The 12188-nt window shown below is 41.2% G+C and overlaps 1 protein-coding gene across 1 annotated transcript; it reads right to left on the bottom strand.

The window, feature by feature from the left end:
- Positions 1-966: 966 nt before the first annotated feature.
- Positions 967-11671, bottom strand: NDUFAF4 (NADH:ubiquinone oxidoreductase complex assembly factor 4). The gene is made up of 3 exons (XM_043439610.1): positions 11441-11671; positions 10216-10319; positions 967-2888 (listed from the first exon to the last, which is right to left on the bottom strand). The coding sequence occupies exons 1-3, from the start codon at positions 11574-11576 to the stop codon at positions 2601-2603; spliced, it is 528 nt and encodes a 175-aa protein (XP_043295545.1). The 5' UTR covers positions 11577-11671; the 3' UTR covers positions 967-2600.
- Between the last annotated feature and the right edge of the window lie 517 nt (positions 11672-12188).

The raw sequence follows: 12188 nt of genomic DNA on the forward strand, positions 1-12188 counted from the left end.
GTTCTGCTCATCCTATGATTAACCTCCCTGTCTTCCCCTAACCCTGCTAACCACGAACCTACAGGAATTATTCCCTTCTTCCTTTTTCATGCCCCATAAAATTGCTCTCCTTCAAACTCCCTCAAAATTACCCTCCTATCTCCTCTTCCTTTTCTTCTTTCATAGGAAACTTTAGACTCAGACAATGTTGATATTTAAACTGCACAGATGGTCAGTGCAACACGCTGGTCATTAAGTATTTTTAAGACATCCCTGATCCAGAGCTCATCAACAAAGAAGTCTCTCAGCCTTACTAAAGCAGTCTACCACAGCAGAGAAGGGCCCGACGTGTATTTTTCCAGAGGTCCACAGAAGATTCTCACACTCAGGGCACTGCGTAGTCCCGGCTTCACACAGCCCGGGCACCTTGCATGCCATCGCACTTAATTTCTATAATCCCACAGAGAAACAACGAAGGGAGTGCCGCGGTCAGGGGCACAAGGTTGTGAAAACAATTTATTAAAGAGTTTAAATCTGGGTTCCAACATTTGCTAGGCAAACTTTTATAGATACCCGTACTTCAATTTTCCTTGTAAAATACGGTAACAGTACTTATCCTCCTACCAGTGGTAAATACTAAGCAAGTTAACACATGTAAAGCACCCAGATCAATGCCTAGTACAGTAATTGCTATAAAAATGCTAGCAATTATTACCTGTTTTACAATTGAGGACACTTCTAACATCACGTGGCTAGGGGTGATGCTGAGATCTACATCCAGATTTTCTGAATCTCAATTCCATCCCTCCTGTGACACCACTACTGCTCAACACTCTCCTACATATGATACAAAGCAGTAATAGGCTAATCGATGATATGGGAAGGACTTCATCATGCAACACTACATAACCACAGCCATATTTATAGCTACCTATCCACAGTGCAGATCTGAATAGTGAAGATGGCTCAGAAACAGCATTACCATGATTCAAGTACAGGTATTGACCTTTATTTGGAAAAGAAAAACAGTTTTGATGATTTGAGTTACCAGAGTTTTAAAACACAATTTTAAAGACAGAATTCTTGTTTTCTTAAAAAAAAGTGGTTTTGAACCAAATATGGTCTAGGTATAATTTATTCATCTGAACACAGCTTAAAACTCCCATCTCTGTCAGTTTTTCTCTTCTCAGCATTACAAAGGCCTCATTCCATCACCATGCTTCATTCCTCAGCACCTTCCGTATTATTTCCAGGGGAAATCCCTGTGAAGTAGGGGATGCCTGTCTTCCCTCAGAAAAACACTGATAACTTGAAATTTTCCTTACCACATTCTATGAATATCCCACAGCTCACAGGAAAAATATACCACGAGGATTTTAAAATCCTAAACTGACTACGTCATAAACTACAGAAAAATCGTAAATAGGTCAGGAAACTTCCCCGGGCTTCTCATCTCAACTACAAAAATTCAAGTCGAATTTGTTCCATCCTCTGTAGTCATTATGCATCTTCACAGTAACCTTTTGACTTAATAAAGCAGCATTATATTCATTTTACAGAGGAAGCAATCTCAAAGAGGTTGTGCAATCTACCCAAACTCCCGGAGGTATTAATATGACAGAGCTAAACTTACGCAATCCTGCTGAAGACCCAAGTACCGGCTCACATTGCTCATAAGTTTGTTAAATGATCGAGACAGCAATCTTCCAAGTCTTTTCCAGTGATCACACTTTATATTTCTACTTGCTCTTTTTTATCTCATCTTTCAACCAGTATTTATATCGGAAAAAAACACATGTATTTGATCACCAAATTCAATTTACCATGGTTCTTTAACTATGCTTTAAAATTTTCTTATACTTTTACACTAAGTCCACAGAAAACTTATTTTTTTTTTCAGAGAGTTTCCACCGCCTGCCTCTCTGAAAGCTTTCGGACTTACCTGTTTGGTTGTCAAAGCAGAGGCTGACAATTAGTGTTTATAAACACTAATTCTTGCTTGTATTTTTTAGAAGTTATTTTACATGTAAAATTCATTCAAAACAAAGTAAACCTCCACTAGTTATTTTTCCCTGGAACAGTAATAAAAATATATTTTCTACTGTTTTGTATCCAGTCTCCTGTCTGCCTTTATTCAGGAAACACTGTTATTGGACTTCAATGTCAAGCGTCCCTTTTCTCAACAAAAAAAAAGTCCCAGTCTTAAGAGTCCGGAAAACTCTTCCTTTCACTATTCCACAGGAAGAATAAACCAGCCACCTACACTAGAAGATGAAGCTCTGAATGTTAAACAAAGGATTCCGGACATTTCCCAAGAGGCTACATGACCAACCTAAATGCTGATGATAGATTTGCTTAAAATACAGTAACTTTTATTTACAGTAAATTTATACATGTGATTAGTCATGCTGATATTACATAAGAACACAAACTAAACCAAAGTTTAAAAGGGAGAAAAATCAATCCTATCAGGCATCCTGAAAATTCAAGAGAGTTCATAAACAGCAAGCTCTCACCAGGAGGGAGCTCAACACAATCGGTAATTTATATAATTTAACATGCTACAAATGAGGAAAATAAACAGGGCATCTGGACAAAGACAGGAAAAGTCAAGATTCTCTTCATTTTGATTGTATTGCTTTCTTGCCTCCAGGGGGGAAGATTTTTACTTCAAAAGTAACAAAATATTTGAGAAGGGAATTTACATCTTGCTGTTCTAGATGGTATTCTTCAGCTATTTTCTTAGCAGTCCATGTGTCTGGATAAAGTTTATGATTATTGAGAAGTGTCAATGCCTCTACAACGGAAATTTTGCCTTTAGGAATGTTCTTAACATTCATAATGTCAAACTGATGGTCTTTCGGCAACCTGAACTCCTTAGGCTTCTGATGTGTTCCGGCATCCTTTACCTAGTATCAAAAGACAAAAACCAAAAACCAGGCTTTTAGGATGAGAGCAAAGATTTGACATCTACTTCTGTGCCTTGAATCTCTATTTTTCTTCTTCAAACAAATATTACCCATGTGTCTCCAAACTACATTTTCTCTTTATAATGAGTCTTAGTTTGATGGCACTTTTCCATATTTCACAACCATAGTTCAATCATTAAATTTAGGTAGAAAACAATCAAATGGATATCATCCACTCACCACATTATTTCATATATATTAAAAGAATAACAAGCTGACTGGAAAAAATAAACTGCTTTAGAAAGGCAGGAAACTGATCCTGCTCTAAGAGCTTACCTGACAATCTTCATCCTTTTTCCTAGTTTTCTTTTCATATTCAGTTCAGTTCAGTCGCTCAGTCGTGTCCGACTCTTTGCAACCCCATGGACTGCAGCACACCAAGCCTCCCTGTCCATCACCCACTGCTGGAGTTTACTCAAACTCATGTCCATTGAGTCAGTGATGCCATCCAACCATCTCATCCTCAGTCGTCCCCGTCTCCTCCTGCCTTCAATCTTTCCCAGCAACGGGGTCTTTTCCAGTGAGTCAGTTCTTCGCATCAGGTAGTCAAAGTATTGGAATTTCAGCATCAACATGTCTTTTCAATGAACATTCAGGATTGATCTCCTTTAGGATGGACTGGTTGGATCTCCTTGCAGTCCAAGGGACTCTCAAGAGTCTTCTCCAACACCACAGTTCAAACGCATCAATTCTTCGCCACTCAGCTTTCTTTATAGTCCAACTCTCACATCCATACACGACTACTAGAAAAACCATATCCTTGACTACATGGACTTTGTTGGCAAAGTAATGTCTCTGCTTTTTAATATGCTGTCTAGTAGGTCATAACTTTTCTTCCAAGGAGTAAGCATCTTTTATTTTCATGGCTGCAGTCACCATCCGCAGTGATTCTGGAGCCCAAAAAAATAAAGTCAGCCACTGTTTCCACTGTCTCCCCATCTATTTGCCATGAAGTGATGGGACCAGATGCCATGATTTTAGTTTTCTGAATGTTGAGCTTTAAGCCAACTTTTTCACTCTCCTCTTTCACTTTCATCAAGAGGCTCTTTAGCTCTTCTTCACTTTCTGCCATAAGGGTGGTGTCATCTGCATATCTGAGGTTATTGATATTTCTCCCGGCAATCTTGATTCCAGCTTGTGCTTCCTCCAGCCCAGCGTTTCTCATGATGTACTCTGCATATAAGTTAAATAAGCAGGGTGACAATATACAGCCTTGACATACTCCTTTCCTATTTGGAACCAGCCTGCTGTTCCAAGTTCAGTTCTAACTGTTGCTTCCTGACCTGCATACAGGTTTCTCAAGAGGCAGGTCAAGTGGTCTGGTATTCCCATCTCTTTCAGAATTTTCCACAGTTTATTGTGATCCACGCAGTCAAAGGCTTTGGCATAGTCAGTGAAGCAGAAATCGATGTTTTTCTGGAACTCTCTTGCTACTTTTTCGATGATCCAGCGGATGTTGGCAATTTGATCTCTGGTTCCTCTGCCTTTTCTAAATCCAGCTTGAAAATCTGGAAGTTCATGGTTCACGTATTGTTGAAGCCCGGCTTGGAGAATTTTGAGCATTACTTTGCTAGTGTGTGAGATGAGTGTAATTGTGCGGTGGTTTGAGCATTCTTTGGCACTGCCTTTCTGTGAGATTGGAATGAAAACTGACCCTTTCCAGTCCTGTAGCCACTGCTGAGTTTTCCAAATATGCTGCCATATTGAGTGCAGCCCTTTCACAGCATCATCTTTTAGGATTTGAAATAGCTCAACTGAAATTCCATCACCTCCACTAGCTTTGTTCATAGTGATGCTTCCTAATGCCCACTTGACTTCCCATTCCACGACGTCTGGCTCTAGGTGAATGATCACACCATCATGATTATCTGGGTCCTGAAGATCTTTCTTGTACACTTCTTATGTGTATTCTTCCCACCTCTTTTTAATATCTTCTGCTTCTGCTAGGTCCATACCATTTCTGTCCTTTATTGAGCCTATCTTTGCATGAAATGTTCCCTTGGTATCTCTAATTTTCTTGATATCTCTAGTCTTTCCCACTCTATTGTTTTCTTCTATTTCTTTGCACTGATCACTGAGGAAGGCCTTCTTATCGCTCCTTGCTATTCTTTGGAACTCTGCATTCAAACGGGTGTATCTCTCCTTTTCTCCTTTGCTTTTGGCTTCTCTTCTTTTCTCAGCTATTTTTAAGGCCTCCTCAGACAGCCAGTTTGCTTTTTTTTCATTTCTTCTTCTTGGGGATGGTCTTGCTCCATCTCCTGTACAATGTCACGAACCCCTGTCCATAGTTCAGCAGGCACTCTGTCTATCAGATCTAGTCCCTTAAATCTATTTTTCACTTCCACTGTATAATTATTAGGGATTCATTGAGATCATACGTGAATGGTCTAGTGGTTTTCCCTTTCTTCAATTTAAGTGTGAATTTGGCAATAAGGAGTTCATGATCTGAGCCACAGTCAGCTCCCAGTCTTGTTTTTGCTGACTGTTTAGAGCTTCTCCATCTTTGGCTGCAAAGAATATAATCAATCTGATTTCGGTGTTGACTATCTGGTGATGTCCATGTGTAGAGTCTTCTCTTGTGTTGTTGGAAGAGGGTGTCGGCTATGACCAGTGCATTCTCTTGGCTGAACTCCATCAGCCTTTGCCCTGCTTCATTCTGTACGCTAAGGCCAAATTTGCCTGTTACTCCAGGTATTTCATGACTTCCTACTTTTGCATTCCATTCCCCTATGATGAAGAGGACATCCTTTTTAGGTGTTAGTTCTAGAAGGTCTTGTAGGTCTTCATAGAACCGTTCAACTTCAGCTTCTTCAGCATTACTGGTTGGGACATAGGCTTGGATTACCGTGATACTGAATGGTTTGCCTTGGAAACAAACAGAGATCATTCTGTCGTTTTTGAGACTGCTTCCAAGTACTGCATTTTGGACTCTCTTGTTGACTATGATGGCCACTCCATTTCTCCTAAGGGATTCTTGCCCACAGTAGTAGATATAATGGTCATCTGAGTTAAATTCACCCATTCCAGTCCATGTTAGTTCACTGATTCCTAAAATGTCGACATTCACTCTTGCCACCTCCTGTTTGATCACTTCCAATTTGTCTTGATTCATGGGCCTAACATTCCAGGTTCTTATGCAATATTGCTCTTTATGATTTATATTACGTGCCTCCAAACACCTTGAGTGAATTCAAAGGTTGCTAGAAATCTTGCCTCTTCAGAGGAAATGAAATAACACAAGACCTCCACAAATATAAATAAAACCACCTATCCACACCCATCTTTCCACCTGTCTGATCCAAGCTTAATCCTCAGGTTTGTGCTCGTATTTCATTCCTCTATCAGCTACATCAACTACAGCCCCCGACCCTTTACTTCCCCTTTCAAACGTCCCTGCCTACTACTGCTTTTCAGTAAAATTATGAAAGTGCCCTGGCTGGTGCATAAATAAATTAAAAAAAAAAAAAAAAGAAAGTGCCCTAGTCACCAACTTTTACAAACACTCATCAAACCCAACAACAACTCTTCTTTTATGACCAGTTTCCTTCTTTTCAGTTCAGCTTTAAAAAATAGTACTTGTGATCTCAAATTTAGAGGATTACGTCTTAATCCAGAGGACACTTTTTAAGCAAACACTGCTGACCACTCCCACATACCCACAACTATTTTTTTTTGGTTTCCATACCACCTCTCTCCTAGTGTTCCATCTGTCTCTGCAGTGGTTCCTTCCTTGTGGTCTATTTCACCTCAGCTACCCCGTAAATGTTAGTATGCCCCCAAGTTCTGGCCCAGGCCCTCTTCTCATGCTACACATTCCCCCCAAGCCATCCCACCACCCCCTTATTATTATTATCCACACATCAGTGACTCTCAAATATGGTCTCAAAGCTTGACCTTTCTCCTGACTTTCAGATCCCAATTCCCAAATGACTAACTACATTTTTACTTGATAACCTATAAGTACCTCAAAGATCAACTTGTCCCTTTTCTCTGAAAATAAAATTTTGTCCCCATATTCTCTAGCTCAGTGACCAACCCCACCCACCTCCCATAGCCCACTTCAAGATTCCAAGTTTCTCTTATGTTATAGTTGACACTTCCCTCTCCTCACTCATTACAACCAACCAATGACGAAATCCTGCTCATGCTTCTAAGTCCCTCTCAAACCTGTTCACTACTCTCCCAGTCACTAACTACCCTTGTCCAAGCCAATGTCTCTTATAGGAACTACTGCAAAAGCCTGGTCTCCTCTTCACTGGATAAAATGCCTTTCCCTCCCTCCCTCCCTCAAAACGAAGCAAATCTGAAGTCACTCTTACACAGGAAACTCTTCAATGACTTCCAACTGCCCTCAGGATAAAACTCAAATTCCTGAGCAAGACAAATAACGACCCTCATGATCTGGCCCCTATTAACTTTCTACCCCAATACTCCCTTCTAACTGTGGCTGTGTGCATTCTCGGTTGCTCAGTTGTGTCCAACTCTTTGCAAGCCCGCCGGGCTCCTCTATCCATGGGACTTCCCAGGCAAGAATACTGGAGTGGGTTGCCACTGCCTGCCTCCTCCAGGGTATCTTCCCCACCCGGGTAACGAACCCACGTCTCCTGCAGATTCTTTACCACTGAGCCACCTGGGAAGCTCCTAACTGTACTCAACTCTAAAGGCACCGCACACTCTCCTACCTTCATATTGTAACTCTGGCCTGAATCACTCCTAACAACTTCACGTTCCAAAAACTCAAGTTTCCCTTATCTTCCTAGTCCTGTATCTTCCTACTACCTAATACATACTTTTTGTATCCAGTTTTCCCTTCTGATTAATATTAAATACTAAAATTAATATTATGACACTGAAAAAATCTGATAAATTCAACGTCCTCTTTTAATTAAAAAAAAAAACTCTTAGAAAATTAAAATAGAACAAAACATCCTAACTGTGATAAAAGTATTTTTCAATCAGACCAAACCATTTTATTTTAATAAATTACAGGCACCCTCTGCAAGGAAAGAACAGGACAGAATAACAGACACAGCAAGAGGAGAATTAAGTATAAATACTAGAAAGAGAGAAAATTGTAATTCCATTTCAATGTATGAGAATATCTTTAGAAAAATATAAGAGAATCAACTGAAAAACAAAGAGAAATAATAACCTAGCAAAGCAGGTACCTGCAATACAAAAATCACTTTTTTGTGTGACATGGTAGCAATAAGTAGTTAAAAACTTAGGGAGAAAAGAGACCCCATAGTAACAATCTTCCCTCTACCCTTCAAAGACTCAATAAAACAAAAATGTTAATTCTCCTCAATTAATCTATAAATTCCAATTCAATTACACCCATAATCAAACTAGGACTTTTTAAGAACCTGTTCATATGGGGAAAAAATGTGTGACAAGAGTCAAAGAACTTCTGAAAAGAAAGAAAGACGATCATAACAGGTATCAAGATACTTTGCAAAGTTTTATTAATTAAAATAGTATAATTCTAGTGTAGACACAGAAAAATAAATAGAACTGATGAATCCGTTAACAGACTTATATGTGTATGTATTAGCATTTTAAATGAGTGGGAAAAGGACTGGGTTATTCAATAAATTATATTTAGACAACTGACCATCCAGTTGAAAAGTTCTCCCTCACCAATAACTTTATTTAATGCCAAATAAAGATTTTAATATAAAATATATAATCATAAAAGTACTGAAAAAATATAGAAGACTGTCTTTATGTTAGACTGAGTCCACACAATGAAACACAAAAAGGCTAATATAGCTCACAAAATTTTGAATAGCGATAAAAAGTCGGACAAAAATAAATTACTTGACATAATGACAGCCACAGCACCACTGATGTCTAAAGACATCAAAAGTCATTAAGAAAATTATGAACTGCCCAAAAGAAAAAGAGACAAACATAAATAGGCACTTCAGCCTTTTCTTAACTATCACTTGCCCATGAATGAGTCTTTTCAGATTTTTCCTAATACCCCTCCAAGAAATTTTAACACCACTGTGTATCTCCTAAGTATTATATTTACATTCCTGTAATTTACACATAAGAAGTATTAAATGTTTTTTGTTCCCCAAGAGTTAATTTTATTTTTTTAAGAGTTAATTTTAGAATGAATAAGTACATGTGAGAGAAACAATACAGAAGTATTATCCAACACCTGTCTAAAGATAATATAAAGAACACGAACATCAACCCCTATACATTTGTGTGTGTGTGTGTGAACATCTGAAAACTGAACCCTGTAACGGTTGTTGTAACAAGCTACAAACCTTATTTTAGATGTGCGTTTTCTCTTCCCTAGTTAAAATTATACTAATAACTATTAACATATCTGTGCAGTTTATTGCCTATCTACAGAGAAACACATTGGAGAATTTTAGGATGAAAAGGGAATTGTCACTGGCACTTCCCTCTCCTTTAATCAAACTCTTCTCCATACTTAGAAGCTTCCTGCCCCCATGAACTCATCTGGCTAACACCCACCCATTGCTCAGGCCTAAGTCTGAATGCCACTTCCTCAGAAACCATCCCTGATCCTTCTATCTCAAAGAGCTCCCTGATACGCTCAGTGCCTACACTTCTTCACAGACCTAGTCATTGTGTACCTGTGGTTGCTCACTTGTTTAATGCTTGTGTCCCTCACAACACTATAAACTCTGTGAGAGCAAGGACTGGAACTGCCGTGTTCATCACTGGACACAGAGCACCTGTGCCTGGTATTTACAGACAGGTTCCCACTCCCAGTGTATTCCGCGATCTCCCTGTTTTTACAAATCCTATCTGAATATTTTCTTAAAAAACAAACAAAAAAAAGCTCACCAACAACACAACACTAAAAAAATGCTCTGAGATCAGAACATACCTCAAAGCATTGAAGGAAGAGAAAATAGTATTAAAGCTCTCTCTTGGTGTCATTCAAATGACCAATTGTCATTTGGTAGAAGTTCCCTACCAAATCCTATAAACTCTGAAATAACAGGTGCATTCAACCAATACTTTCACAAGTCTGTTACTCATTTTTCCACAAGTCTTTTAGATTTCAGTAAATATCCAATGAACGGAGGCATCTGTGTCTTGCTTAGACCTCTGTGCTTCAACTTTGCCAAAGCTCCGCATTCTGGTTCAGAAGCACACTGACACTTTTACACTTGCAGAGCCCTCACTCCCTTTTACTATTTGCCACACTTCTCTACGTGCTTCTCCTGGAGCTCCAAGGAGTTAAATTATATGTTTACTTAATGAAAACACACATTACCTGCAAAGAAGACACAGGATCTTGGGAATCAACATACACATCTTTTAGTAAGGACAGCAGTTTGTCATCCTTTCTATCAATTTCTCCCTTAATTTCTGGATGGCCTAAGGAAAGAAAAAGAATGTTACAACTGTAAAGCCAAAGAAAATTTCCTATAAGATCCTAACACTTAACAGTCACTTTCTCCCCCCAACTTTAAAAGTTTTATTTTGTATTGGGGTATAGCTGATTACGGAGAAGGCAATGGCACCCCACTCCAGTACTCTTGCCTGGAAAATCCCATGGATGGAGAAGCCCGGTAGGCTGCAGTCCATGGGGTGGCTAAGAGTAGGGCACGACTGAGCGACTGCACTTTCACTTTTCATTTTCATGCATTGGAGAAGGAAATGGCAACCCACTCCAGTATTCTTGCCTGGAAAATCCCAGGGACAGACGAGCCTAGTGGGCTGCCGTCTATGGGGTCGCACAGAGTCGGCCACGACTGAAGCGACTCAGCAGCAGCAGCAGCATAGCTGATTAACAATACTGTGGTATTTCAGGTGAACAGTGAGGGACTCAGCCATACATATACATGTATCCATTCTCCCCCAAATCTCCCTCCTATCCAGGCTGGCACATAATATTGAGCAGAATTCCATGTGCTAAATAATAGGTCCTTGTTGGTTACCCATTTTAAATATAGCAGTGTGTACATGACCTTCCTAAAGCCCCTAACTATCCCTTACACCCCCACCCTCACCCCCCACAACCATAAGTTCCTTTTCTAAATCTGTGAGTTGCTTTCTCTTTAAGACAGTCACTTTATTTTTTGCTTAATCAACATTCACTGGAACACAATAGGACGTGTTTCAAATGTAACTCATAATGCTAGATCAAGTTCGGTGTCCACTGTTCTGCGAAGACGTCTAGACAGCTCTCCTGCAAACGATTCCTTCTGATTTTGATTCCTTGTATCACGCCGCAAAGCGTTAAAGCCGAGGAGGGCGGGGTCAGCATGGGCAGACGCCGACACCCCCAGGACTACGGAGTAGGCGGAGCCGCCGGCTCCGCGGGAGCAAGGAGACAGTCTCAATGTCACCAGCCCGGTGGCTCCACCTTCCCGAGTTCCGCTGACCCGGGTGACTGCAGCTGACCCCGGTCACCCCCTCCACTGCACCGAGGCCCACCACTCAACCCGCACCCGGAGCCCGAGCGCCGGGGCCCGAGGCGCCCCGGCAGCACTCACTGCTCATCTGCTCTCGCAGGAGGTTCTTGGTGGAGGGGTGCCTGGGAGCGGGGGAAGGCTTCATTCTGCTGATTTCCCGCTCCGCCCGGTTCTCTAGGTTGAAATTCCTGACTGCGCGAGCCACCGCAGCCCCCATCTCTTCACAACATGATGCCCTAAGTTACACCACACGTGGTTAAACTGCGGCGCGGGCGACCTCCGGGACACACCGGCGCATGCGCACGCCTGGGGCGATCCGCGCTGGAGCTTCCAAACGCGCGCTAAATGCGTGCGGCTCGCCCCCTAGCGGTCGGGAGGGCGCACGCCGCGTCTCCACCCAGAGTGTCTCAAAGGGAGCGCCTCCCTCTGGGGCGGAGACACGCTCCCACCTGCGGCTGCTTCCCGCGGTTTGGGGCGGGACTTAGGCCTTGGGCACACCTTGTTTTTTACGCTCTGAGGCCTGGTGGAGTTGGGCGGGAAGCTTTAAAAAACAATTTTCTTGCCGGGTTTCCCCCCAGCTTTTCTGATTTAATCCCTCCCGAGTGAGGCCTGCCGTTGGTTCAAGTTTCCCACGTGATCCCAAAGTTGCAGGCTGAGAAGCAGTCGAAGCAAATTGACCTGAGTCTTTCACAGGTCGGTGCAACCGGAGGAAGCCAATAAAAATAGAATTAATGGCTAAAGGAAGGTTCTAAAACAGACCTTTCCTCCTTTTGTGAAAGGAAAATAGTGAAAGTTTACTCATTCTCGATAAATATTCGTTCTGTCGCTC

Source organism: Cervus canadensis, chromosome 20 (genome assembly GCF_019320065.1).
Source record: "Cervus canadensis isolate Bull #8, Minnesota chromosome 20, ASM1932006v1, whole genome shotgun sequence".
Classification (NCBI taxonomy): Eukaryota; Metazoa; Chordata; class Mammalia; order Artiodactyla; family Cervidae; genus Cervus; species Cervus canadensis.